Source organism: Apodemus sylvaticus, chromosome 18 (assembly GCF_947179515.1).
Source record: "Apodemus sylvaticus chromosome 18, mApoSyl1.1, whole genome shotgun sequence".
Taxonomy (NCBI): domain Eukaryota; kingdom Metazoa; phylum Chordata; class Mammalia; order Rodentia; family Muridae; genus Apodemus; species Apodemus sylvaticus.
Window position 1 is genome coordinate 8,972,984 of NC_067489.1, and position 25,431 is coordinate 8,998,414.

Genomic DNA, 25,431 nt, shown 5'->3' on the forward strand with positions numbered 1-25,431 from the left:
CCTAGTGCAAAGAGCCTGCGTGGCTGACAGGTACAACCGTGTCAGGCACTCAAGACGTTTTGAATGACCTCTATGCTAGCTAAGGAGTAGGCAGAAGTGGAGACAGGGAAATCATCAGATCCCCTCCAATATATTAAAACTGGCTTATCTGTATAAATACCCCCACCAACTGCAGACCGCAAGAAGAGTTCTGAGGTCAGAGTTCAACACGAGCAGGAGCAACAGCCACGGAGGAGGAGCAAGGAGCCGGCAATGCAGTCAGTCACACAGGTTGCTGTTAGCCTTTACAGATTAAACATTATACTCAGATGCTGGGCGTGGTGGTGCACGCCTTTAGTCCCAGCATCTGGGAGGCTGAGGAGACTAGATCTGAGTTGGGGACAGCCTGTCTACATAGTGAATTCCAGGCCAGCCAAGGACACACACTGAGACCCTCCACACCCCTTATGGCCTTCCTCGGTACCCCCACAAAAAAGGAAGTGCCTGGTACAGTGCCTCAGAGTGCTCACTGCACAAGCTTGGCAACTGAGCTCTATCTTCAGAACCTATGTAAGAGGGGAAGGAAAGACCTGACCCCACATGTCCACTTCATAATAAAAAAAATTATAAGACTTATTTTTACTTTATGTGTATTTTACGTCTGCATGTCTAGTGCCCAAGAAAGCCAGAAGAGGGTGACAGATCCCCTGACATTAAGGACAGCCACGAGCTGCTATGTGGGTGCTGGAGCCCAACCCTGAGTCCTCTAGGAACGTTCTCTTAACTGCTTAGCTACTTCTGTAGCTCCAGTAATAAATGTTTTTAAAAACCAATAGTCAAGAGATAAATCTAAGGAGTTTGCTTTGCATTATATACATAAACAGTTAAGAGAACTGGGGTTCAACGGGAAGAAATGGGAATTGGTGATAAGTTCCTTATGAAAAAATAGCTCATAAACCAAAAATGTACAGAAACATTAAGAGAGCACCAAGTCCATCCATGTGAATACTTGGGTATGAAATCCATGCCAAGGTCTGCTCCGGCAAGAGATTTTCATTACCTTGTCATGGTAGCCAAAGCACCAGGGAGCATTTTCTGTTCCATTAGAGTTTAAAATGCACAGGATTTTAAAAGACTTATGTAATTTGTGTGCATGTGCCCCAGCGTGAGTGTATGTGTGGAGGTCAGAGAACAACTTATATCGTTGGCCCTCTTTATCCACCACATGATTTGCAGGGATTGAACTTGATGGTAGGTACCCTTACCTCTAAAGCCACCTCACTGGCCCGAAAATGTGAAAAATTCCTCAAATAAACACTGGATAGTCCAGCTGACCTCAAGAATTGGTATATATAGGCTTGCCTGGCCTGGAACTTGTTATATAGACCAGGTTGACCTTGAACCTAGAGAACAGCCTGGCCCAGACTTCCAAGTGCCGGGATTAAAAGTACACGTCAGCTGGGCGGTGGTGGTGCACATCTGTAATCCCAGCACTTGGGGGGCATAGGCAGGTGGATTTCTGAGTTGGAAGCCAGCCTGGGCTCCAAAGTGAGTTCCAGGACAGCCAGGGCTACACAGAGAAACCCTGTCTTGAAACGCCCCCCCCTCCAAAAAAAAGGGGGGGAAAGTGTGTGTCATCATGACCCATTAAAGCTGGGGGGGGGGGCACCACAGAAGCCAGGAGAGATCACTCGTTCTCCTGAAGCTGGAGTCACAGGCAATTAGGCTGCTGATGCGGATGCTTGGAATGAAAAACAAGTGATTGCTCTTCAGTGCTGAACCAACACTTCAGGCTGGAGTGGTAGATTTTACTTTTAACCTTCTGGTCAAAATTAAATTGCAATAAAATATTACATTAAAAAAAAGATCATCAAGGAGAGAATAACAGAGTTTCAGGGACAACCTTTCGGGGGGTGGGGGGGAGGGCAGGGGCGGGGAGTGTGTGTGTGTGTGTGTGTGTGTGTATGTGAGACATTCTCAGCATAACATTTCCAAGGCTTGTCTGCATCAATTTCAGATGTTTCAAAACCTAAATTTACAGTAGACTACTGCTAGAAGTGCCGGCAGCCACTGATTATGTTTTCATAGTCTCCCACAGAGCTCAACACAGTTCCTCACATACAACAGTAGCTATTTAGAATTGTTTCAGCAGGTGCTAATCAGTAAGATATACTGTAAATGGGACAAGTGGGCTTTCTGAACAACAGAGGCTGGTATGAAAAAGTTTCATACACTTTATGTTATCTTGTGAAGAATAACACACAATCTAGGCACAAGGGTGCTGATCCTATATTAAGATTCTAGAAAGCATCTGTAAAATGTCCTTCCAGAGACACTTAGCAAAATACCTCCTCTAATGGTCAATTTACAAAAGGCTCATACGACAAACATTTGATCAAATAGATTTGTGACCCATTATAGATTGACTGTGCATGTGCAAGCTTGGAAGTGAAGGTACAAAATCCAAATGCTCCCAAATCTTCAGCCTCCCAACACTTCCTTCCCCAGAGAAGTTCCTTTTCAAGAGCATAGGTGAGTGGCTGTGCCACTGAGTCTGCTAGCAGCTGGTCAAAGGCGTCTTTCGGCTGCTCTTCTCCATTATTTCTTGATTTCTAGGTTCAAACCTTTTAGTTTTCCAGCCTTGTCCTTCTCGGTATTCGTTCCATCATCCCCTCTTCCCTCCCCGCGGTTCGGTCCTCAGCCCACTGTTTCCTCTATACAAACTCCAAACCAAGCAGACATCTCTCCCAGGACAGAGACAAAACTTGTCTTCCTCGGCTCCCATTCGCTCGCATCCTCTGGGAGCAAGGCTACCCCGAGATCACTGTCAGCGATCTCCTGCGGTCCTAGCCTTTGCAAGGCTCTACTAGGCAAACCCTCCTCTACCTCGGCGTCCAGTCGGTCCCTCCCCGTCGCCAGGATTCCCAGTCTGATCTCAGGAGGAGAGCGGACAAGTGGGGCTATCCTCGCCTGGTGAGAGCTGGGCGGATCACAAACCATCCTAACCCCGCATAGCTTTGCGCACCACCTTCCGGGGATCCCTTCTTTCCACCTCTTCCAGAAACCTCCCCGACTGACGGCTTCAAAGCTCCGCCAGCTCCGCCCCCGTCGGCGTCACTGTCCACTCAGACGCGGGTCGGCTCCGCCCAGCAGGCAGGTGTCACCCGTCGCATGGCCCCGTTCCGCCCTCCGGTCCGGTCAACACCCGGCTGACCCGGCGCCGCTGCCCTCCCGGAGATCCAACTGGGCTCCTCACACCCCTCTTCATAACCATGCTTCTTCAAGTCAACCGTACCCTCCCTCAACACACCCGGCCCCTCCGTTCAGTTATTCTGAAGCAGCCGCGGAGCGGTGACCTCCGCGCCCTGCTCTGGCCCGCACCTGCAAAGCGCAAAGCCAGCCACCTACCATGCTCCCCAATGCTGCCGAAGCGACTTCAATTTTCTGCGCAAGCGCACGCCGCTCTTCCTCTGCGCAGGGGGATCGCAGCCGCTGCTAGCAGCAGGCGCTTTGCGCAGGCGCAGTATCAGAACGCTCCTTCCCACGACTAGAGGGCTCGCTCAGTCTTCAGCTCTCCGCGTGCAGTGTGGACAGGCGCCCTTCAGCTCCGAGGCACGGCGTTTTGGGCACATCGTAACCTCTCTTGGAGGCTGTTGCCGTTCTGTGACTCTTAGGCTCCGCACCCTCTGGAAGGAGGCTGGCCTGTCGGGTCCCAAAACTCCAGTTCCCGGCGTGCACCGCGCCGCGCGAAGGATGACGGAGCTGTCCATCTGCTGCCTGCTTAAAGGAGCCGCACCTACTTTTTAGCTGCACGTCAGAAGCGCCAGAAGTAAGAAGAGGGCGGTGCCGTCCTCAGAGTCCTGGTCCAGCGGTCGGGAAAGAGATGAGGGCGAGTCCTTGGCGGCCCTTTGGTTCGCTGCGTCGGGGAGCTCCGGATCGGGGACAGTGATGCTGAGGTCGCATGTCCAGAGAGCGGCCTCCTCCATCGGGGTGAGCTCTGCGGCTGCGGGGACTCCTGTCCTGAGATGTACTCCACTGGGGTCCTCATCCGGGTTGCTCAATCCCGAGACTCTTACCCGGGGCTCCTTCTTGGTTTGTCCCTTCCAAAAGGGGGTCCTTCCTAGGAGACTGCCTTTGTGTACTTTCCAAGGGTTGGGGGGCCTTTTCCTAGAAGTTCTTTCGGGGTATGGCGGAGACTCCCGTTTCCAAGACTTCAGCTAAATTCGGAGGATCAGCTCCCCGAGCCTCCCGTTTTTTGTTCTTTCCTGGAATTTTAGGTTGTCTCTGTGTCCCGCCCCGTGAGGTACTGAGACAGCTACCCTCTTTTTAAAGATAGGCCTGGAAAGATGCCCCAAGATTGTCTTTCAATAAGGGATGTGGGTGCCCTGCAACACTTCTACAGCCATGGATGTGCCAGAGTCAACCACCAAGATGGTTTACACATTAATTCTTAATTTAGATGGTGTGTGTGTGTGTGTGTGTGTGTGTGTGTGTGTGTAAAGCCAATCAAGTAGGGGTTGAAAGTGACGTGGAAGGTCATTCCAGCACAGTGGGTTTAACCTCTGTTTATTTTCAGCATCCAGATCGTCTTCCTCTGTGCAGTGTAGATTTGCTTACTTACCAGAGAAATATTTGCTGCTGATGAAAGGGCCTCTTTCTTCACAGTTCTTTTTCTCCTCATTGGCTTCCCTAACTAAAGAAAGAGCAAACAAGCAGCTGCTAGTGAGAAGGCTCTGGGTCTCCTCTCTTTGTGGATTTAAGACGGCACCTCCTGAACAAATAAAGTAGCTATTTGAACAACCCTTTGGACACTATCAAGACGCTATGGTTCATTGGTTCTAAGTCAAATCACTGTTTGCTCGGCCTCTGTTTTTCTTATCTTTCTTTAGCTTGTGGCATCTTATTCCTCTTCCGTATTATGTTTTCCTTTTAACTGTTTGCAAAGTAGTTTCAAGGATTGGTCAGCGAATGAAGTGCCTCATCTTTGACAGCTACCTGTTGTGTTTATGAGGGCACAAGAGCTCTTTTTAAATGTGCTTTGGATTTAAAATAGGCTTTGCTGATAGAAGAACACACGTTTAGTTCCAGCATATGGGAGGTAGAAACTCAGATCTCTGGGAGTGTGAAGCCAGCATAGTCTACATAGCTAACTACAGGACAGCTAGGGCTACCTAGTAAGAGTGTCTCAAAGATAGATAGATAGATAGACAGACAGACAGACAGACAGACAGACAGACAGATAGATAGATAGATGAATGGAAAAATACATAGATAGATAGACAAATGGATACATAGATAGATAGATAGATAGATAGATAGATAGATGAATGGATACATAGATGAAAGAATGGATGGATGGATGAATGAATAGATGGATGGATGGGTAGATAGAGAAATGAATGGATATGTAGATAGAATGAATAGATAGATAGACAGACAGATGGGTAGATAGATAGATGAATGGATATGTAGATAGATGAATGGATAGATAGGCTTTAAACCGAGGCCTTTAATTCAGTAATTTTTCCCATTGAGACTTTTCTTTGCTGTCTCATCCATTTCTCCTTCTTTATATCATCTTGCAAAGAATTAGAGCTCTACTTTAAAAGCTGAGGCAGGAGAATCAGATGTTTAAAAGTAGCCTAGTTACATAGTAGTAAACATAGTGTTTCAAAAATGGATATTGAGGTCTTTTTCCTTCTTAATAAGCTCATGGCTGAGATTATAAGACTGAATTGCCATGCCTGGAAATGTATGTGATTCTTATGCTGGAAGTATTGCTGTTGCTGTTCCAAATGGAATGTAGACCGGAGTTTGACTCTCAGAAAGTTTCTTCCTCAAAAAAAAAGAAAGAAAGAAAATGAAAGAAAGGAAGGAAGGAAGGAAGGAAAGAAAGAAAAAGAAAGAAAGAAAGAAAGAAAGAAAGAAAGAAAGAAAGAAAGAAAGAAAGAAAATAAAGTTGGGCATAGCATCGTACACCTTTATCGTACACTCGGGAGCAGAGGCAGGGGAATCTCTAAATTTGAGGCCAGCCTGGTCTACAGAGTGAGAACTAAGCCAGAGTTACACAGAGAGACCCTGGATCCTGTCATACACACACACACACACACACACACACACACACACACACACAGAATGAATGGAAAGGAAAAGAGAAAGCAGAGGACTTCCTGTGTTGCCCTGATTGTCCAAGTTCTCCTGTTTGCTTTTGTCAGCCAGTCTCCACTGGCTTTCTCTTCTTGGTCTTATCAGAATGCTTGCCTCCCTCTGCTGGGTAGAGTTAGAGTCTTTAGAAATGCCATCTTTCATTTTTGCTACACCTAGCCCACATTGCCTAGAAAACCATTGGGGTTAGTAGAGAAGTGTGTGTGTGTGTGTGTGTGTGTGTGTGTGTGTGTGTGTATTTAGGAGGCAGATTCCCAGGATCGTGAAATACTGGCATGTTTGTAGATGGAGGATGTCGTACAGGCAGGATAGTCAGTTGGAGGCTCCATTAAGAGATCAGATGGGCATATCTGAGCTGTAAATTGTATAAAGGCGGTATATTTTGTTTCTTTGTGGGTATAATTCCTTGTGACCAGGGGTTCCATGCTCAGCTGATTCCTAGAGTTTGACTCCCTTTCCCTGTGTTTCTTCTTTTTCCCGTTTTTCGGCCTCCTAGCTCACTGTCTCTCAGGGTCGGTTACTGAGTACTGCTGCTACCGGCTTCTAAAACAGTTCTCTCACCTGCCCGGCCTGTGTCTTCTAGTCATCTCCGCTGTAGCTGGAACCGAGACCTTCCTCACACCCGCAGACGAGACTTCAGGAACCAGGTTCTCTCAGCTCCTTTGCCAAACACCCGTGTTTGTGTTAGGTCTCCCTCGGAGGGAAGGAGAGCGGGCCTGAAGTTTAGCGGTGGAAATGGTTTGGATTTTTGATCATAGAGTTCCAGGCGTGACCAGACTTGTGAACGTTTGCGATCCTTGTGTCTTGCTTCATTAACTATGGCTCTTTTGGGAAATTAGCAATGCTCCAGAGGGCGTGGAAAGCCAGCAGAGTAGCCGAATGAGGAGGGGCTTCCAGTGTGCAGGGGAGACTGATTCCTTTCTTCTACTGCTGATGTCTGACTCCTCATAAGTCTAATGGGCTTTTTCTTTCACACATGGTCAGTTTATGAAGCTATGTGTAATTTATTTACTGATTTACCTGTTGGGTTCTTTTCAGACAAGATGTTAGCATAGGCTGGCCTTGAATTCCCAATCTAGTCTTTCTCTTTCCCTCTATTTATTTGTTTGTTTGTTTTATTTCATGTATGTGAGTACACTGGAGCTGTCTTCAGACACACCAGAAGAGGGCATCGGATCCCATTACAGATGGTTGTGAGCCACATGTGGTTGCTGGGAATTGAACCCAGGACCTCTGGAAGGGCAGTCAGTGCTCTTAACTGCTGAGTCATCTCTCCAGCCCCCCTTTCCCACTCTTAAGTGCTGGGATTACAGGCTTGTGATACTGTGCCGGGGGTTGGGGGACTGTGTTTTAAACCTTTAAAATTGTCTTTAAAGTCAGATGAAGCCCCTTACTCTCCACTTACGGAACTTAACATTCAGTATTGAAAGGACTTTCAGCACCAGGATGAAAGGGCTTAAAGGGGGGGAATATAGGGGGTTAGGTGAGTGTGGCTAGGCAGAGTGGGGGAAGGTGTCCAGGCGGGCCCTTGCCTGGGCACCTCTGCCCCTGAGGGACCACACACACACAGACATGGTATAGAATAGAGTTTATTCAGAGTAGGGGATGGGAGTTAGTGGTAGAGAGAGGTAGAGAGAGAGAGAAAGAGAGAGAGAGAGAGAGAGAGAGAGAGAGAGAGAGAGAGAGAGAGAGAGAGAAGGCCTGCCATGATCACTTGGAGGTGGAAAGAGCCCCAAGGGCAGAAAGGTGAGAGAGTGTGGGAGAGCAGAGAGCAAAAGAGGGAGAGGAGGAGCAAGCAGCCCCTCTTATAATGGGCCAGATCTCTGGGGCTGGGCATACCTGGCTATTGCCAGGTAGGTGTGGGGTGGAGCTTAGACAAAACCCCAACAAGTATTTGATTGTAGCCTGGATATGGTAAGTTCAGAAGTTGATGCAATGTCCAATTCATTTTCAGCTGAAAATGTGCGTGTAAAATGCAAGCCGCCTGCAGCGGAGGTCTCTGCTCCCGCCCCACATCCTTGGACCATGAAGGTGCTGGACCAGAGTCTCCTCTGGATGCTGCTTCCCTTCTTTCACCTGATAGCCAGTGCTGCCGAGCACGAGGAGGTGGCCAAGCACGCCATCAAATTGCACCGTGGGAAGGGCGCCACCGCCACTCAGAGGAAGCAGTGGGCGCTGGACAGCTGCAGGAGGCTCACTGGGCTCCTGCGGCAGAAGAACGTGGTTCTCAACAAACTGAAGAACGCCATCAGAGCTGTGGAGAAGGACCCCAGCCTTTCAGACGAGGAGAAGCTCTTCCAGGTGCACACGTTTGAGATTTTTCAGAAAGAGCTGAATGAAAGTGAGAACTCGGTCTTCCAGGCCATCTACGGACTGCAGAGAGCCCTGCAGGGCGACTACAGAGACGTTGTCAACATGAAAGAGAGCAGCAAACAGCGGCTGGAGGCTTTGAGGGAGGCCGCCATTAAGGTCAGCCACCAGTCAGGTGGAGGAACTGCCCTTAGGGATGGGATGGTGACATACAGAATTAGGAAAGGTGGCCGGAGGGAGTACCTTTCTCGAAGCCTATTGGTGCCATCATTGTGTCCTGGAGGTGCCTATGTGTGTCACGTGACTCCTACTGCTCAAGTCACACTGACTAGGATTGGATTGGGCTCTACCTGTAAACTCAGAGAGCAGCTAAGTGCCCACGAGTGTCCGCGCCTCATGCGTGGCAGCACCCTGCCTGGGGCTTTGCTGTGCCTGGCATGTGGTTTCATGTTAGCAGAGGACCTTCCTGGGTGGTGAGCAGGCCCGATTACAGTAGGATGCTTTCTCCTTTGGTGTGTTTCCCTCTTGCTTGCCCTGTACACTTTGCCAAGCTCAGCATATTTGAGCGGTTTAGGATGCACGACGCCCCCTGCTGGGTAGAGCCAGAGTTGCACCTGTACAACTCTGTACATTTGCACCTGTCCCATTGACTGGGAAGACTCAGAGGTCTAATCCAGGGGCCAGCCTTTAGTGGACTGAATGGAGTATGTCACACCTTGGTGTAAGCTTACTAAACCTCCACTTCTTACAAATCAATAGGAGGAGACGGAGTATGTGGAACTTCTTGCCGCAGAAAAACACCAAGTAGAAGCCCTTAAAAATATGCAGCATCAAAACAAGAGTCTCTCCATGCTGGACGAGATCCTTGAGGACGTGAGGAAAGCTGCCGACCGCCTGGAGGAGGAGATAGAGGAGCACGCCTTCGACGACAACAAATCAGTAAGCTGACCGGAGTCCACTGGCTAAGCCACTGTGGTAATGTGGGCCCTGGCGTGGGCGAGACACTTAGAGTATGTCTCAGTGAAGCCGAGAGTGCTACTAAGCTAAAACACTTCCGTGCCACATTGAAATTAATATGGCGTATCTTCAGAAGCGAGAAGCCACTCTGCTTTCTCTCTCTCTTTAGTTTTTCGAGACAGGGTTTCTCTGTGTAACTCTGGTTGTCCTGTAACTCGCTCTGCAGACCAGGCTGGCCTCGAACTCAGAAATCTGCCTGGCCTGCCTCCCTAGTGCTGGGATTAAAGGTGGGCGTCACCGCTCAGCTCTGCTCTCTCTCTGACAACCACGGTCACTGCCATGTCTCACAATGTGCGTTTAAGACTCTGGATTCAGGAAGTTTCGGCCATTGGGTTTCAGAGCTTATCTTAAATTTTCCAAAAGACAGGCTTCAAGCAGAAATAGGATTTGTGTTTTACTTTGCTATGTTGAGATCATAAGGGGGAATCCCTGATAATGCCGAGAATTATGGGTCTTGGGTAGACTAGACAGTGTTATGGAGTAAAGCCAAATCAGACTGAGAGTAGGCATGCACGGGAAAATGGGAACAGGAAGAGGGAGCTCGGTCTGTCAGTTCTGGCTTGGAGAAGAGCTCCTAGAAATATTTGAAAGAATATACCGTAAACCAGGTAGGTGTTTGGAAGCAGCATAGGTTCTATTATTTATTTATTTATTTATTTATTTATTTATTTATGTATTTATGTATTTATTTATGTATGTATGTATGTATATGAGTACACTGTCACTCTCTTCAGACACACCAGAAGAGGGCATTGGATCCCATTACAGATGGTTGTGAGCCTCCATGTGGTTTCTGGGAATTGGACTCAGGACCTTTGGAAGAGCAGCCAGTGCTCTGAACTGCTGAGCCAGTCCCCGGTTCTAATAATTTTACCCTTAAATTCTCTAGTTGAGAATTTCCCTAATTCTGACTAGTGGATACTATTGGGCTGGATTGTTTTGATTGTTGGAACTGGATATTGAACCCGGGGCTGTGCACATTGTCAGAACAGTGTCATGGCACCAACGTACACACCTGCCTTCTCGGAGCCTTCTGAGATGGGAGCTTGCCCAGTTGCCTGCGCTGACCTTGGTCCACTCTGGGGCTGAGTAGGTCTTGAACTTGGATCCTGTGCCTCATCCTCATGAGCTGGGATTACAGACCCTGACAACCGACTTTCACTTCACGGATCTTTTGGTCACAGAATACTAAAACACTTCCGATATTCCTTCAGCCTTTACTCTTTAAGTGAAAACATTTCATTCTAACTGTCTGATGTTGGTTATTGTTACAGGTCAAAGGCGTCAACTTCGAGGCAGTGCTGAGAGTGGAGGAGGCAGAGGCCAGTTCCAAGCAGAACATCACGAGGAGGGAGGCGGAGGACGGCCTGGGCCTCAGCATGCTCATCGACTCCCAGAACAACCAGTATATTCTGACCAAGCCCAGAGATTCCACTATCCCACGCGCAGACCACCACTTCATAAAGGCAAGCCGTAGCCATCAGGCTGGGGCTGGAGACCCGCCTTCCCGCTGTCAGAGGCCCCACTGGAACACTCGTTTTGTCTTGCTGAGACAGGCCTTACTGTGGAGCCCCGTCCGGCCTTGAACTCACTCCTCGTGCTTATCAGCCTTGACTTCAGCTCCTGAGTGTCAGGGTCACAGGCATGCAGCACCACACTTGAGTTTCAGATAGCCCCTCCAATGGGCAGAGAAGACACGGTGCCCAAGGGCTCCTCCCAAGGGCTAATTCTTACTGGAGAACCAAGCTCCTGTCAGGTGCTGCTGTTGTAGAGAAATTTAATCCCAGTCCAGGATTTCAACCATTTAGTCGACCATTTAACCATTTAGTTCCTGGATAAAAGCATACACAACATTTATTTATTTATTTATTTATCTTTAAAAGATTTATTTATTTTATGTATTCATAATTGCTCTCTTCAGACACACCAGAATTGGGCATCAGACCCCATTGCAGATGGTTGTGAGCCACCACGTGGTTGCTGGGAATTGAGCTCAGGAGCTCCGGAAGAGCAGTCAGTGCGCTTAACCACAGAAGCCTTAGTGAGCACACGAGCGGCAGATGTCTATCCTCTGGCTGCTCTGTCTGTTCCCAGCCAGTAGTCCCTCTGTATCATTTGCCATGTTTCCTCTGGGCTGCTCTTAACTCCAATTATCCGACCCACACGGCCATCATTTCGTGACTCTCCTAACCCACGACACTTCCTCCTCTACTCACCGTCTCCACCCTCGTGGTTCTCTTACACCCCAGGCCCGGGACCCCACCCCACCCCACCCCACCCCTCCCGTGTCTCTTCTGCCCAGCTATTGGATGTCAGCATCTGTATTCACCAGTCAGAAATAACTTGGGGGCAAGGTCACACAGCATCACTTGGGTCTGCCTGCGGACTCTCCAGGCCTACGTGGCCTGCACTTAGCATGACAACACATAGCAACAGACCAAACCCCAATGAACCGCTGTCTGAGATTATGACTAGAGCGGACCCAGAGAGCTGATACTGCAGAATGACGTCATCAGTGGTCTCCTTGGAGGGCGGGGCTCCTCTCCTCTCCCCCTCCTTTTATGATGAGTAAAGAATTTCTATCCCATCTCAAGTCTCACTTGCCTGGGGGTTCCAGCACAGTGCCAGATCGTACTGTTAGTCAGCGACATGATCAGTTAAGGGGTGACGGTATGGCGAGTTAGCATGTGAGCTCCCCGGGCCATGGGACCAGAGCACTCAATGGACTTCAGGTACGCAGGAGTCAAAGAAAGCTTTTAGGGAGCTTGAACAGACAGACCGGTTCTGTCAGGACTGGACTTCATCTCTTAGAGCACAGCTTAAGGCTCTCAGTCAGCCTCCGTGTGAGGCACAGCAGTCGAGAGAGTCTTCCTCTTACTTTTATCTCTTGCCCTTTATTCTCATGAGATGAGACGAAAGCAGAGACTTCCTCCTGTTCCACCCTCCCAGCCAACCACTCTGTGTTTGACTTTTTCTTCCTGTGTTAGGACATCGTGACCATAGGAATGCTGTCCTTACCTTGTGGCTGGCTGTGTACGACAATAGGGCTGCCTACGATGTTTGGGTATATAATTTGTGGCGTGCTTCTGGGGCCTTCAGGACTGAACAGTATTAAGGTAAGAATAATTCATTCTGCGCTAGTGTCGAACAGGATGAAAAGAGACAGGAGTGAAGACTAAGTAGATGTGAGCTGGAGTTGGTGCAGATGCCAGCCTAGGGTGCCCTTGACGCAGTCTGTAATCTATGGGAAGATTGCGTGTCTTCATGCACAGTGGCTTGATGTCAGGTAGTTCATCTCTTTGAATTATATTAATATTTATAAATGACTGGTGAGGTAATGGCCTGCGTTATCCAGACAACCATCTAGACAGTGGGTCAACTGGAAATGTTGGTCTCCGTGTAATTTTAATGTAGTGCCCGTGGTTTGGGGAAACTGACTGAAGTCCCAGTCTCAAGACAGTAGAGATCAAGGTTCCTTTTGCTGAAGCTGTCTGTGGAATAGGTTATCAGGAAATAGACACACTCTGACAGGAAAGAAGGGTCCTGGAGCATTTTGAGCATGCCACTTAAGTGGGGAACGGTGGGAAGAGGATTCTCAGCGTGGGTGCTGTGAGGTCATCATGGAGGAAATGATATAAGGGTGGTCACAGGAGCAGCCCGGGGATCCTCCCTGTCTCCCTGAGACACCCTAGGGACTCGGAAGCAAGCAGTACCCAGGGAACCCACAGGATGCTCCAGTCCACGTGCTTCAGTCAAGCTGGAAGAGTTCAGTGACAGCCAGTGATCCTTGGCTAGGAAGAGCGCCGTGTGCTCACACATCCATGTGCCTAGCCTTCTCAAGATCAAAGCTTCAGGCCTTCTGGGAAGAAATTCACCTGCTGTGAAGACAGCCCTCCATCCTGTGAGGTGCTCAAAGGCTCCACAGCACTGTGAGCTGTGCAGATTGGTGTTCAGAATAAGTACTCCCAGTGACCCAGAACAATAAGTTCTGGAAAATAGAACTAACATAGAAATAAAATAGAAATAGCAGGAAACATAGAAGTAACAGGAAGGAAGCTTCAAATCAACACGTCAGGGAAATGCCATCGGCTTTTACAGTAAGTGGAATGAATCTCCACACTGAAGGACTTACGGATGGTCCGAACGAGGCACTGTAAACAAGAGACGGGGAGGAAATAGAACAGCCAGGTGAGCGGCAGGTGCAAGCAGTAAGGACAAGCTTGCTGGTAGCTCAGGACTCGGACCACCCACAGCAGCACCCACAGCAGCACCCACAGCAGCTCTGAGAAGCAGTAGAGCGCAAACCTGCTGTCTCGCCTCTGTTCCTTCAATATGACAAGGTTAAAGACAAAAGACACATGAGTCAAAAGATATATTTCATTTGAACCCTACACACCAAAACCTCTGTGATGTGGCCACAAGTGAAAATTTACCTCAGGAGAAAAACTTCCCTACCTAGACATGCTGTTTCCAAACAAGAGGTCAGTGTGAAGTGGCCTTAACCTCAGCCTCGGAGGGTCCTTCTCCCTGAAAGGAAGCTGAAGACAGAATGGCTGCTGTGTATGTGAAAGTCGGCGAGCCCCACAGCTGCTCTTCATAGAAACTATAATGGAAGGAAATACCCCTCTGGCAAATCAAGAAAAATTGCATGCGCATATGTGTGTGTGACACACACCTTAAGGAAGTCAAAAAGTCCTCAGATATAAGAGAAATTCACAAAATCCATTTCCTTTTTGGAAAACATACTCTATATTTTTGAGGGGAGGAAGGGCTAGAGACCATTTCTCTCTCTATTAGCACATGTTCTTTTGGTAAAGTACACTAAGTCAACTAAACATGAAATAATACACTTTCTTGTTTCTCAGTCTATTGTGCAGGTGGAGACATTAGGAGAATTTGGGGTCTTCTTTACTCTGTTTCTGGTTGGCTTAGAATTTTCTCCAGAGAAGCTGAGAAAGGTAAGTACCCAGCCCCTCTGCCGTCGCCTGGGGGAGACACTGGTGTATGTATGTATGTATTTATTTATTTTGGAGACAGGATCTCGCTAGACCAGACTGGCCTTGAGCTCATTTAGAGTCCTCTTGGCTATCGAGAGGGCTTGTTTTTTTTAAACTAGAATATGACATTTTAGTTTGACACTGTTTTTTAGAAAATTAATTTGAAAAAGTCAAAACTTAATAAATGGGAGGAATTTTCATACAATTTTATATGTGTCCTTCCAAAAACTTTGTAACTAAGGGTAAAATGTAATAGAGATTTAATGTTCAGTGAATTTCTCTAGAAGAAAATTCCCAAGATGGAGAGTGAATTAGAGATTTCTCTTTTACCTCAAAAGTAGGGAAATAATTTCTTCAAGGTTGAAAGTGTTAGGGGGTAAAATGCTATTGGAAGCCAAGCATGGCGATATATACTTCCATCCTAGTATTTGGAAGAAAGTGGAGGTCCTTGGGCTTGCTGCCAGTTTGTCTACCCTTATTGGCAGCCTCCTAGCATGTGAAAGACTGTCTCCAAAAGGTGGACAGTACAAAGAATGATACCTAAGTTTGCCCTCATACAGTGTGAACCTGCACACACACACACACACACACACTGCCTCCCCGTCCCCATTACACACCCACACTCTGACAGATTTTTACCAACAAAGGAGTTTTAATTCCTCATGGTAACATGTTTAAGAAACATTGGAGTTAGGGACAGTGGCACATGCCTTTAATCCCAGCACTTGGGGGCAGAAGCATGTGGATCTCTATGCAACCAAGGCTAGCCTGCTCTACATAGGACATTCCAGGCTAGTCAGGACTACATAGTGAAACCCACTCTCAAAACAACAAAACAAAATGGGACTGTTGGTGAGACAGTTTGTTGGTGAGATGGACTGTTGATAAGATGGACTGTTGGTGAGATGGACTGTTGATAAGATGGACTGTTGGTGAGATGGACTGTTGGTGAGATGGACTGTTGGTGAGATGGACTGTTGGTGAGACAACCTGTTGGTGAGATGGTGCAGCAGAATGTGAAAGGCGCCACCACCAGGCCTGGGCCCCAGAGTTTGAGCTCCAGGCCCACTCTGTGGAAGGAGAACACCGGCTCCTGCAAGTTGCCCTCTGACCTCCATAGGCAGCTGTGGCATCTCCCCACAGGCTGGTCAGTCAGTAAGGTAAATGATTGTCGTCAATAACTAATGGTTAAGTAGTAACTTAACTGCCTGATGGAACGTTGTAGTGACTAAAATTCTAAAGGATAAAAACAAAGGAAAATGTTTGTTACAGCACTAGCCGAAGCAAAATGGTGGGGCTGGAGAGATGGCTCGGCAACTAAAGCACTTTCTGCTTTTGCGGAAGAAGACCATTCAGTTCCCAGCAACCACATCAGGTGGCTCACAGGCTTACCTGGAACTCTACCTCCAGGGGGATTCAACACTTCTGGTCTCCAAGTACACCAGATTTATGAGCACATATCCCCACACGAATACATATAATTAAAAATAAACCTAAAGGAAAGGAAAAGAAGGAAAGAAGGAAGAAAAGAAAAGAAGAGAAAAGAAAGAAGTCAAACTGTCCAGTACCATGAACCTGTAACCCTAGTATCTGAGAGTCTGAAATCAGCCCGAGCTGCAGATAGTCTGACTGAATATGGGAAAAGAACACATTCGTTGGTAGCAGCAAGGTAAAGAAGCGAGCACACAAGGAGACAATAGGGAATAGCTATAGTTGTGCCCTTCTATGGGCCCAAAATTTTCTACAGTACTTTTTAAAAATATGTATTTATTTATTTTATGTATGTGAGCACACTATCTCTATCTTCAGACACACCAGAAGAGGGCATCAGTTCCCATTACATATGGTTGTCAGCCACCATGTGTTTGCTGGGAACCGAACTCAGGATCTCTGGAAAAGCAGTCAGTGCTCTTAACCACTGAGCATCGCTCCAGTCCCCAGTACTTCTTCTTTAATAGCATTCACTGTTACTGTTTGAGGATTTTATATACTTTACCCTGATCATGCTCACTCCTTCCCCAGCTCTCCCAGCTATACTCCCCCGACTCTCTCTCTCTCTCTCTCTCTCTCTCTCTCTCTCTCTCTCTCTCATTCTTCGAAAGCCTCAAGTTTCAGGCTTTTTTGATCATATTCAGGCCCCCAACCCTTCTCAGATCCACCCACCCAAGTCTGGCTCCATTTTCTTTTTTAACCTGCTTGTGCTACTCCAGTATGCTTGGATGCATGGTCTTCAATTGGGGGGTGGCCGCGTCATCAGGGAATACAGTTTTACACAAACCTGTTTCCCTCCCCTCCCCTCCCAGCAGCTAAGAGTAGCCGTCCATGCCGTGGCAAGGGGTTGGAGACTGTACCCAACTCCCCTCCATACTGGGGCTTGGTCTGGCTTGGGCTTGCACGGGTTTTGTGCTGGGTGTCAGAACTGCTGTGGATTCATGGGTGCGACTCCCCTGCTGTGTCTAAAGGATGTTTCCCTGTAGTCATCCACTGCCTTTGTCTCTTACACCCTTCTCACACCCTCTTCTGCAGTGGTCCCTAAACCTTGGGAAATGGGGTGTGGCATATATATTCCCTTTAGGGCTGAGCATCCTCTAGTCTGTAGTTCTCAGGAGATCTATAGGTACAATGATAAGTCAGTAGGAGTCAGTTCAATGCTATGCCTTTTTAACAGATAATAGCAGTGGGTTCTCCTCCAGATCCTATGTCCTGTCTAGTCATAGATTCTTGGCTCAGTAACAGTGACAGGTATGGGTTTCATCTCATGGAGTGGGACTTGAGTTCAGTCAGAGGTGGGTGGTTACTCCCGTGATGTTCACACCACTATTGCACCAATGGGCATGTCTTGCCAGGCCGGTTGCCGTGGTGCGTGATTTGCAGATGGTTATGATCCCTGTTGCTTTTCCCTTCCAGTAGCTGGCTTAGCGCCTTCTAGCACTATGAAAGCTGGCCAGTGTTTTGGGTTTTTGTTTGACTCCCCATAGAACCTGATATTCACGAAGCCTTGAACTCACGGCAGTCCTCCTGTCTCTGCTTCCCACGTCTGGATGGTAAATGTGCATCGCCACCACTCCTAGCTCTCTGATGCCTTTTAACTTTCTCTTTAAAGCCCCATTTGCTTCCAAGAGCAGCCACTGGTTTCTGACGTTGTGTTCACACTGTAGCATCCGTTGTTGCCTTCCCTGGAGAGAGGCTGCTTGTCCGACTGCCTTTAAGTTCCTTTCACCTCTTTTCTGCTGCCATTAATCTGTGCACTCTCACTGCCTGGGACTGATGGGCTGCGGTGTGCTGCTTCTGCATTGTGTCAGTGCCCCCTTCCAGGGACTTTGGTTTCCTTGTGCACTCCTTACATCATAAGCCATATATGTCCATTTCTAAATTGAAAATACAAAGAAAATTAACCTTTCTTCTAGATCCTAAATTAAAAACAGCTCCATTTTTCCTGTGTATTCTCTTGAAGAGTATGGTGGATGGGAGAATGAGCTCGGGCAGCAGGGACCTGTGGGGCGGCCTGCTCTGTCTGAATGAGCTGGGCCGGCAGTCACAAGCGCCGTCACGAGCGCCTTCCCGAGTGCAGTCATGAGTGCTTTCCCGAGCGCCGTCATGAGTGCCTTCACGAGTGCCTTCATGAGTGCCTTCCTGAGCGCCGTCATGAGCGCCATACTGGTTGGGCTTCATGGAAACATGTGACCTCTGGTTCTGAATACAGTGGCTCATCTGGGATTTTATAATTAGAGCCCTTTGGTGTAAATAGTGATTCATGGCACGCAAGGCAGGTGGAGTCCTGCTTCCTTATAATGAGCAATAAGCTCTTCAGTAGGACTCTGAGCCTTCCTGGTCATCGGTTTCGGACATCATCTGTTGTTAGGGTTTTATTGCTGTGAAGAAACACATGACCAAGGCAACTCTTACAAGGACAACATTTAATTGGGGCTGGCTTACAGGTTCAGAGATTCAGTCCATTATCATCAAGGTGGGAGCATGGCAGTGTCCAGGCAGGCCTGGTCCTGGAGGAACTTAGAGTTCTACCTCCTGTTCTGAAGGGAAACAGAAGACTGTCTCACAGGTAGCTAGAAAGGAGGGTCTAAAAGCTCACCCCACAGTGATACATTTCCTCCAGCAAGACCACACCTAATTCAACAAGGTCACACCTCCTAATAAGGCCACTCCCTGGGTCAAGCATACTCAAACCACCACATCTGTCTAGTGGAATTTTGTTAATGTTTCTCCTGGTTTTCATCATTAGTTTTGTTTTTTTTTTTTTTTTTCTGTAGTATTCAAAGGTTGATGGTGAAATGACATCCTATGGCATATTGTTACATTGTAATTGTGCTAGTTCTGACTGGTGCTGTTTGGGGGCTTTCGCCCTTGTGATCTAGACATGGAGAGAGCCCATAGGAAGGGTTCTTGCTCTGTCGTGTGAGTGTATTTTGTGTGCTTGACGGGTGGGGTGATGCCCCTGATGAAGGAGAAGAATGCTGGACTGGAAACCTGTCTTTCCTCAAGGCCTTGCTGAGCCTTCACTTAGTGGCCCTGCAGGGCATCTCCTCGAGTCTGCTCTGTGGCAGCCCTAAACCTAGGCCTGTGCCTTGGCTCTGTTACCATTGTAGTCCCTCGTTTGGAATGCAGCTTGGTATTGATTTAGCAAACCCCCATGTCAGTATGTCTTTCCTATACTGTCATGCAAACATAAATGACTGGGGGCTTAAGGACAGCCTAAAGTAAGGAGAGAAAAGTCCACATCAGTAGGGCTCCTCCATGTAGGCAGTTTATGTAGAAAAGATCCGATAGTGTTTTCCAAACTAGTAATAATTTCTGGAGACCCTCTCAGGACTCAGAAGGGATCTAGAAGCAGCTAGAGTTGCTGGAATCCGGGTGAGCTTCCCAGGGTGGCAGAGAGTCGTCTTCTTCCCACAATGCCCGTCCCTGCTGACTGCTTAGTCTGAGTTCTCGAGCCTGCCAGGGCCTTCCTCACCGTCCTGCTTTACCTGACTTAAGTTACCTCTTGGCTTGAGACAAGGTCTACTGGTGTACTTAAGGCTGGCTGTGGACTCCCAGATCCCCCTGCTTCACTCTCCCTAGCACTGGGATTACAGATGTGTGCTGCTGTACCTGCCTCTGAACTGTTGTTGTTTCTTATCTTAATAGCTCATCAGTTTCCACCTTTGTCTGGATAAATTATGAATCCTTGTGCTCTTCTCTTGTCTTTCTGGCCTTCGGGCAGGTTCTTGCTGTGGTGTTATGTGCACAGCACGTCAAATCCTGCCCTGTTGCTTGTCTTTCGGATTTCAGAACAGCGTGCCTTGAGAAAGAAGAAACAAACTTAAGGCAGCCTGTGAGGCGGGTAACTGTCTAGGGGTTAGCACTCTTGCTGAAAGTTTGAGTTTGAAGGTCAGGGTGATGCCCCTGATGAAGGAGAAGAATGCTTCTAATTGAGCTTCCTAATTCTTCTATGCTAAAATCAATTGGGGATAAAGCCTAAGTGGTGCGACCCAGGGTAACCTGTAGGCTGCATTTCAAACCATCCAGGGTCTCATCTGACTCAGAACTGCTGACTGAACCCACTTGTTCTGAGTCTGTCTGTGTACTGTTTCTCCCCTGACCCCTCCTTGTCCTGGAGAGCTACTAAGGGTGGTCTGCTCTCACAAGGACCCCAGAGTCCTGTCTCAGAGGTCAGTCAGTCTCACTGTTCCTCCCTCCAGATGTGGAAACTAAAGCTATAGAGTCAGTGACCTCTCTGCGCGTGGCTGCTGACTGACATATGCAGTCTTAAACTCCAGGCCCTTTGAGTTCGCTTTGCATGAGTGACTGCCCCAAATCCATGAGCCTGAACATCTGAGTCTGCCTCCTCAGTGGTTTAGTGAGATGCAGTCTGGGGCACTCTAACGGTTTGTGACAGGAATGTTAAGTGAGTTAGCTCCTGAGTGTCATTGTGACTGCCAAGCGCAGGAAGGAGAGAAAGGCTCTGAGTGCCTGGAACCAGTCTCTCGGGTGTGAACATCCCTATCCATGAGTGGATCTGAGCTACACTAAGCTGCTCTCGACCCAGTCATCTGTCACTGTGCTCACGGTGCTCTGTTGGGAAACCCCCAGGGACACATAAGTACCACATGTTTTTACTAAAGAGGAAGGTCTGAGGAAGGCTGGAGAGAGGGCTAGTTACGAGCACTGGCTGCTCTTCCAGACGGCCCAGGCTCAGTTCTCAGCACCCACGGGGCATCTAACAATATTTTATAACTCCATTGTCAAGGGTTATGGAATGCTCTTCTGGGCTGCATGGGCACCAGGCATGAGTGTACTGACAAACGTACAGACCAAACATGCACACACACAAAAATAAGTAAAATTTAAAACTACAAGATTGGGCATCGGAAGATTTCAGTATCTGGTATTTGGTGCGGGTGTATGAACAGCCTGGGGCGGGGTACTATGAAGTGATTGTACATGGCATATATATCTGTGTGTGAGAGTCTCTCAGCCTGGGGCGTGTGTTTATTAGAGGTGCGTGCACTGACTCCGAGTTCCTTCCTGCAAAGTCCGTTCTCTGTTCTATAGTGACATTTCAGAGACGAGCTGTTCCTTCGGAACACGTGTGAATGAATGTGTGTTCTTTCTTTACTCCGCGACTGTAGTTCAGCAATGGCCCGTTGCCCTGGCCTGTGTATGGATACATGTGTTCTTTTGCAGGTGTGGAGGATATCCTTACAAGGATCTTGCTATATGACCCTGCTGATGATTGCCTTTGGCTTATGGTGGGGACACCTCCTGCGGATCAGACCCACTCAGAGTGTCTTCATTTCCACCTGTTTGTCCTTATCCAGCACGCCCCTGGTGTCCAGGTTCCTAGTGGGCAGTGCCCGAAGTGAAAAAGAAGGTAGGTAAGCAGCGGGTCCTCAGTCTGTGTGTGGTAAATACTCGTGTGCACCTCACCCGCACCTTCATGACTACAGGAGGAACTGCAGGTCCCTCGGTAGGACTGCCCGGCTGTCAGCAGCTATGCAGGTACATGTCAGCACCTCAAGGAGCTCGCCTTCTTGTGCTCAGTGCCTCCCTGCATCCACCCTTCTGCTGGGTTAAAAGAAACACCCAGGGGCTGGAGAGATGGCTCAGTGGTTAAGAGCACTGGCTGCTCTTACAGAGGTCCTGAATTCATTTCCAGCAACCACATGGTGGTCATCTGTAATGGGATCCAGTGCTCTCCTCTGGTGTGTCTGAAGATAGTGACAGTGTACTCACATACATAATAAATAAAGAAATCTTTAAAAAAGGAAGGAAGGAAGGGAAGGAAGGAAGGAAGAGGAAGGAAAGAAGGAAGGAAAAAGACGGAGAAAGAGATGGGGAGAGAGAGAGAGAAGACCCACTGTGTGCTCCTGCTGTTAGCATTGGTAGAGAGCTGGAATGAAGTTAGAGCAGGCCCAGAGCCTGTGCTGCAGAGGACGGAGGCTGCCGAGGCGGCAGCTTTGCCGAGGGGCTGTGCTCTTGCTGGTTGGTTTCACTATGGCAGAACTGGGACCTACCACAATTGGGGAAGTTTCCTGTAAACGCAGAGTGCTTTCGCAATGAAGAAACCCCCAGCTCTCCTACGTAGCTCAGCTTGTCCTGCGTGTGTGAGCTGCTGTCACTCTGAGGCACTGCTTCGTGTGCTGAGGGCAGAGCTGCATACAACAGTCCCGAGCTGCTCTTTCTCCCATCGTGTCTTTGGCTGCATTATAAATGTCACATATGCACGTTCACCGGGCAGCGCACTTTGCTTCTTGGTGAAAGTAAAGCAAACCGCAAATGTCAGAGCGGCTTCACGCTGACTCTTGAACTCATCAGGAATAGAGGGAAAATGTAAAACGAAACCCAAGGAGACATGGCCGACTCCTTAGTGACACTTAAAAGGATGTGCCGGGCTCAGGAGCTGTGTGGGACAGTGTGTGGAGCTGGCCTCAGGCCTCCTGAACGCTAAGCTGGGGCTGGAGCTGCGTCCCACTGGGACTGTCCCAATACATTCATAGTATAACCTGGGAGTAAGGGGCTTCTCACTGGCAAAAGAGGCTAAGAGAACTCTGTTTCTACCAGACCTTGGGACTCATGGGATACGGATGTACCAGTTCCTTGGGTGACTCCCCTGCTGTCACTGCCTTAGTGGCCACATCTGTGGCAGTCCAGCCAACAGGCCCAATATTCCTACGGATGGAACCTGGGACACAGGATGGGGGCACAGAGGCTGTTACGTCAGGCCAGGGGAGAAGTGTGGGGTAGCTTCACACAGCTTCGTGTGGCCTGCACAGGAGAAATCTGCTTCTAGAAAAGACCGCTGTCAACCTCAGTGTCTATGCGTCCGTCCTTCACAGGAGCATTCACTAGACCAAAAGGGCATGGTCAGATGACTGAAAGCACAAAGGCAGGTGTCACATGTATGTAATTGGGCCAGACACAAATGCTGAGAGGAGACAGACGCAGGAGAGGGCATTTATGCACATGCAGATGAGGGGGAAGCCGGACGGCGTCTGTGTGTGGGAGACACTATGGAGAATGGCTGGTGATTTTCCAGAACCAGAGGAAGACACGAAGCTAAGATTAAAGTACATCTCTAACCCTGATGGGAAAAAATGGAGTTTGTTTCCAGTCCAAGAAAATCTCAAGGCTCAACGGAAGAGATCAGTGGCTTAAAGAAATAGAGCGTACCTTCTCTGTACCATCGTCAGGCCATTCCCGAGGGTGGGGAAGCTGTAGCTGTGGGAGAGAAGATCACACACACAGAAACGCTCGGAGGAGAGGGGCGTTGTCTGGCATCCTCTCCCCCAGCTGTGGGACTGCAACAGCAAATGGTTGCTCGCCAGGTGAGCATGCAGGGAAGCAGCGAGGAAGGAGATTCACAAGGGGGACTGCTGAGGACTGCTTGGTTTGGTTTGGTTTTTAAGGTCAGCCAAAACTGTGGAAAAGGTCAAAGGCCATGCTGTAGGGAGCATGTGGCGGGGAGGCTGGTACACTGAGGGATGGAGACTAACAGAATGCGTCAGGTAGGTTGGTTCACTTGCTCTGTCAGCAGATCCAGCTGGGGAGGAGTGGCCAGTGTCTGGGGACATCACTCAGGTAGAAGAGTGCTTGTCGAGGTGGCTGAGGCCTTGGGTTCAAGCCCCAGTACTGCATAAACCACAGGAGGGCACTGGGCCAGGAATCCCAGCACTTGGGAGGGAGAGGCAGGGAAATCACAAATTTTCTCAAGGTCACTTTCAGCCTCATAGGCCAGCCTGGGCTAAAGATCTTATTTTTTTTTTTTAAAGTTTTAACGTATAGTAGTAATAAGTATAAGAAATTTGGGGATACATCTCTCAAGAGGTATATGTTACTCTTGAGAGGGGAAAATCATATTAATGGAGTATTACTGAAGACTTAATCAGGGAATTCCTCTGTGTTCGTGGACAAAAAGACCTCCCCCCCCAAGATGTGTTTTCTCTTTGAATTTATAAGTTCTCACTTATTCTAATAAAGATTGTCAGCATTTTCATGGGAGTTGGCAAAGGGCCCTTCAGATTTATTGGAGGCCAAGAGCCCTGGAAGGGCCCGCGTGGGTTGGAGGAAGGTGCGGCGGAAGTGAGTTAGAACATTTGTTGCCCTTGCAGAGTACTGGGATGTGGGTCTCAGTACCCAGCAGCAGCTCACACACAACCTCTATCTGGCTTCCTAGGGCACTGCATGCACATCACACACACACACACACACACACACACACACACACACACACACACACACACACAGAGGCAAACCACTCAGACAACAAAATATTGAGCGCAGAGCAGTAGTAATGCATGCATTTAATTCCCAGCATCCAGGAGGCAGAACTCGATTTCAGAGTTTGAGGCCAGCCGGGTCTACAGAGCATGCTCAGGATAGCCAGGGCTACACAGAGTGAGAACCCTTCAGATAACAGGACTCTCTGTGGCTGTGACCAGGTAGCCTCACCACTCGCACTTGTGGCAGGTATGAAGGAGGAAATGAGGAGTCACTGTAAGAACTGCCACCCCGATTCCATTGAAGGAATGAAGTCAGAGCCCCTCCCCGACCTTGAGGGAGGAGGGAGAGCTGCTGCCGGAAAGGTGGGCTTTCCCCCTGAGGGCGTGGGCGAGGGGGGGGGCCAGGGATGCACAGTTCGTTCCCTTACCTTTTTTGTTCCTATGGTGAAATAACTCTGACAAAAGCCACTTAAGGGTGGAGGGCTAACTTTGGCTCACAGTCCTGCGAGTCAAGAAGAGAGTTCATGGGATGCCAGGCGTGGTGTGTGGTTGTTGTTGGCTCTGCAGAGCAGGGAGGGCTCGTGGCAGTAGTGGCCGCCTGGAAGCTGGCAGCAGGTGCACAGCACACGCCGGTCTCTTTCTCCATCTGCGAGGATTTGCAAGTGCTTGGAAGCACAAACAGGAACCGCCAGGGTGGAAATGCAATCTGTAGTTCCCGCTCTCCTGCGGTGGTTAAGAGCAGCCCCTTCCTGTGCCTGGGATGGGGAGGGGCGTCAGGGATTGCGGTGGTATACAGAATGTGGAACCCACCACCAAGAGCAAGCCTGGCTGGTTAGGGAGCTGGGGCTGAGGACAGAGATCACATTTCCGTTATCCACGTACCTCATCTTGTTCGCCAGACCATCTTTTGATATAATTATAATATAATATAATATAATATAATATAATATAATATAATATAATATAATATAATATAATATATATTTATTATATAACGCAATTATAATTACGATTATATTAATAGCAAACCATGGGAATAAGGTATTTTAGTGATTTTCTTTATAAGAAAGTTTTTCGCCGGGAGGTGGTGGCGCACGCCTTTAATCCCAGCGCTTAGGAGGCAGAGGCAGATGGATTTCTGAGTTCGAGGCCAGCCTGGTCTACAGAGTGAGTTCCAGGACAGCCAGGGCTACACAGAGAAACTCTGTCTCGAAAAAAAACAAAAAACAAAAAGCAAAAAAAAAGAA

At 48.4% G+C, this 25,431-nt stretch overlaps 2 protein-coding genes across 6 annotated transcripts in view; one reads left to right on the forward strand and one right to left on the reverse strand.

The window, feature by feature from the left end:
• The window catches only part of Dcun1d2 (defective in cullin neddylation 1 domain containing 2), a 28,864-nt gene extending 25,170 nt beyond the window's left edge, over positions 1–3,694 (reverse strand). The window contains exon 1 of one of the 2 annotated variants that reach the window (XM_052161900.1): positions 3,388–3,694. In XM_052161900.1, coding sequence (XP_052017860.1) covers positions 3,388–3,390 — 3 coding nt within the window. In that variant the 5' untranslated portion in view covers positions 3,391–3,694. The remainder of the gene's footprint in view (positions 1–3,387) is intronic. The other variant, XM_052161899.1, reaches the window with a different exon arrangement.
• A 45-nt stretch (positions 3,695–3,739) lies between these two features.
• The window catches only part of Tmco3 (transmembrane and coiled-coil domains 3), a 36,240-nt gene continuing 14,548 nt past the window's right edge, over positions 3,740–25,431 (forward strand). For 3 of the 4 annotated variants that reach the window (XM_052161898.1, XM_052161895.1, XM_052161897.1), the window contains exons 1-8: positions 3,740–3,969; positions 6,641–6,791; positions 8,099–8,613; positions 9,214–9,393; positions 10,746–10,937; positions 12,459–12,587; positions 14,337–14,429; positions 21,150–21,336. In XM_052161898.1, the coding sequence (XP_052017858.1) occupies positions 8,170–8,613; positions 9,214–9,393; positions 10,746–10,937; positions 12,459–12,587; positions 14,337–14,429; positions 21,150–21,336 (1,225 nt within the window). In that variant the 5' untranslated portion in view covers positions 3,740–3,969; positions 6,641–6,791; positions 8,099–8,169. The remainder of the gene's footprint in view (positions 3,970–6,640; positions 6,792–8,098; positions 8,614–9,213; positions 9,394–10,745; positions 10,938–12,458; positions 12,588–14,336; positions 14,430–21,149; positions 21,337–25,431) is intronic. The other variant, XM_052161896.1, reaches the window with a different exon arrangement.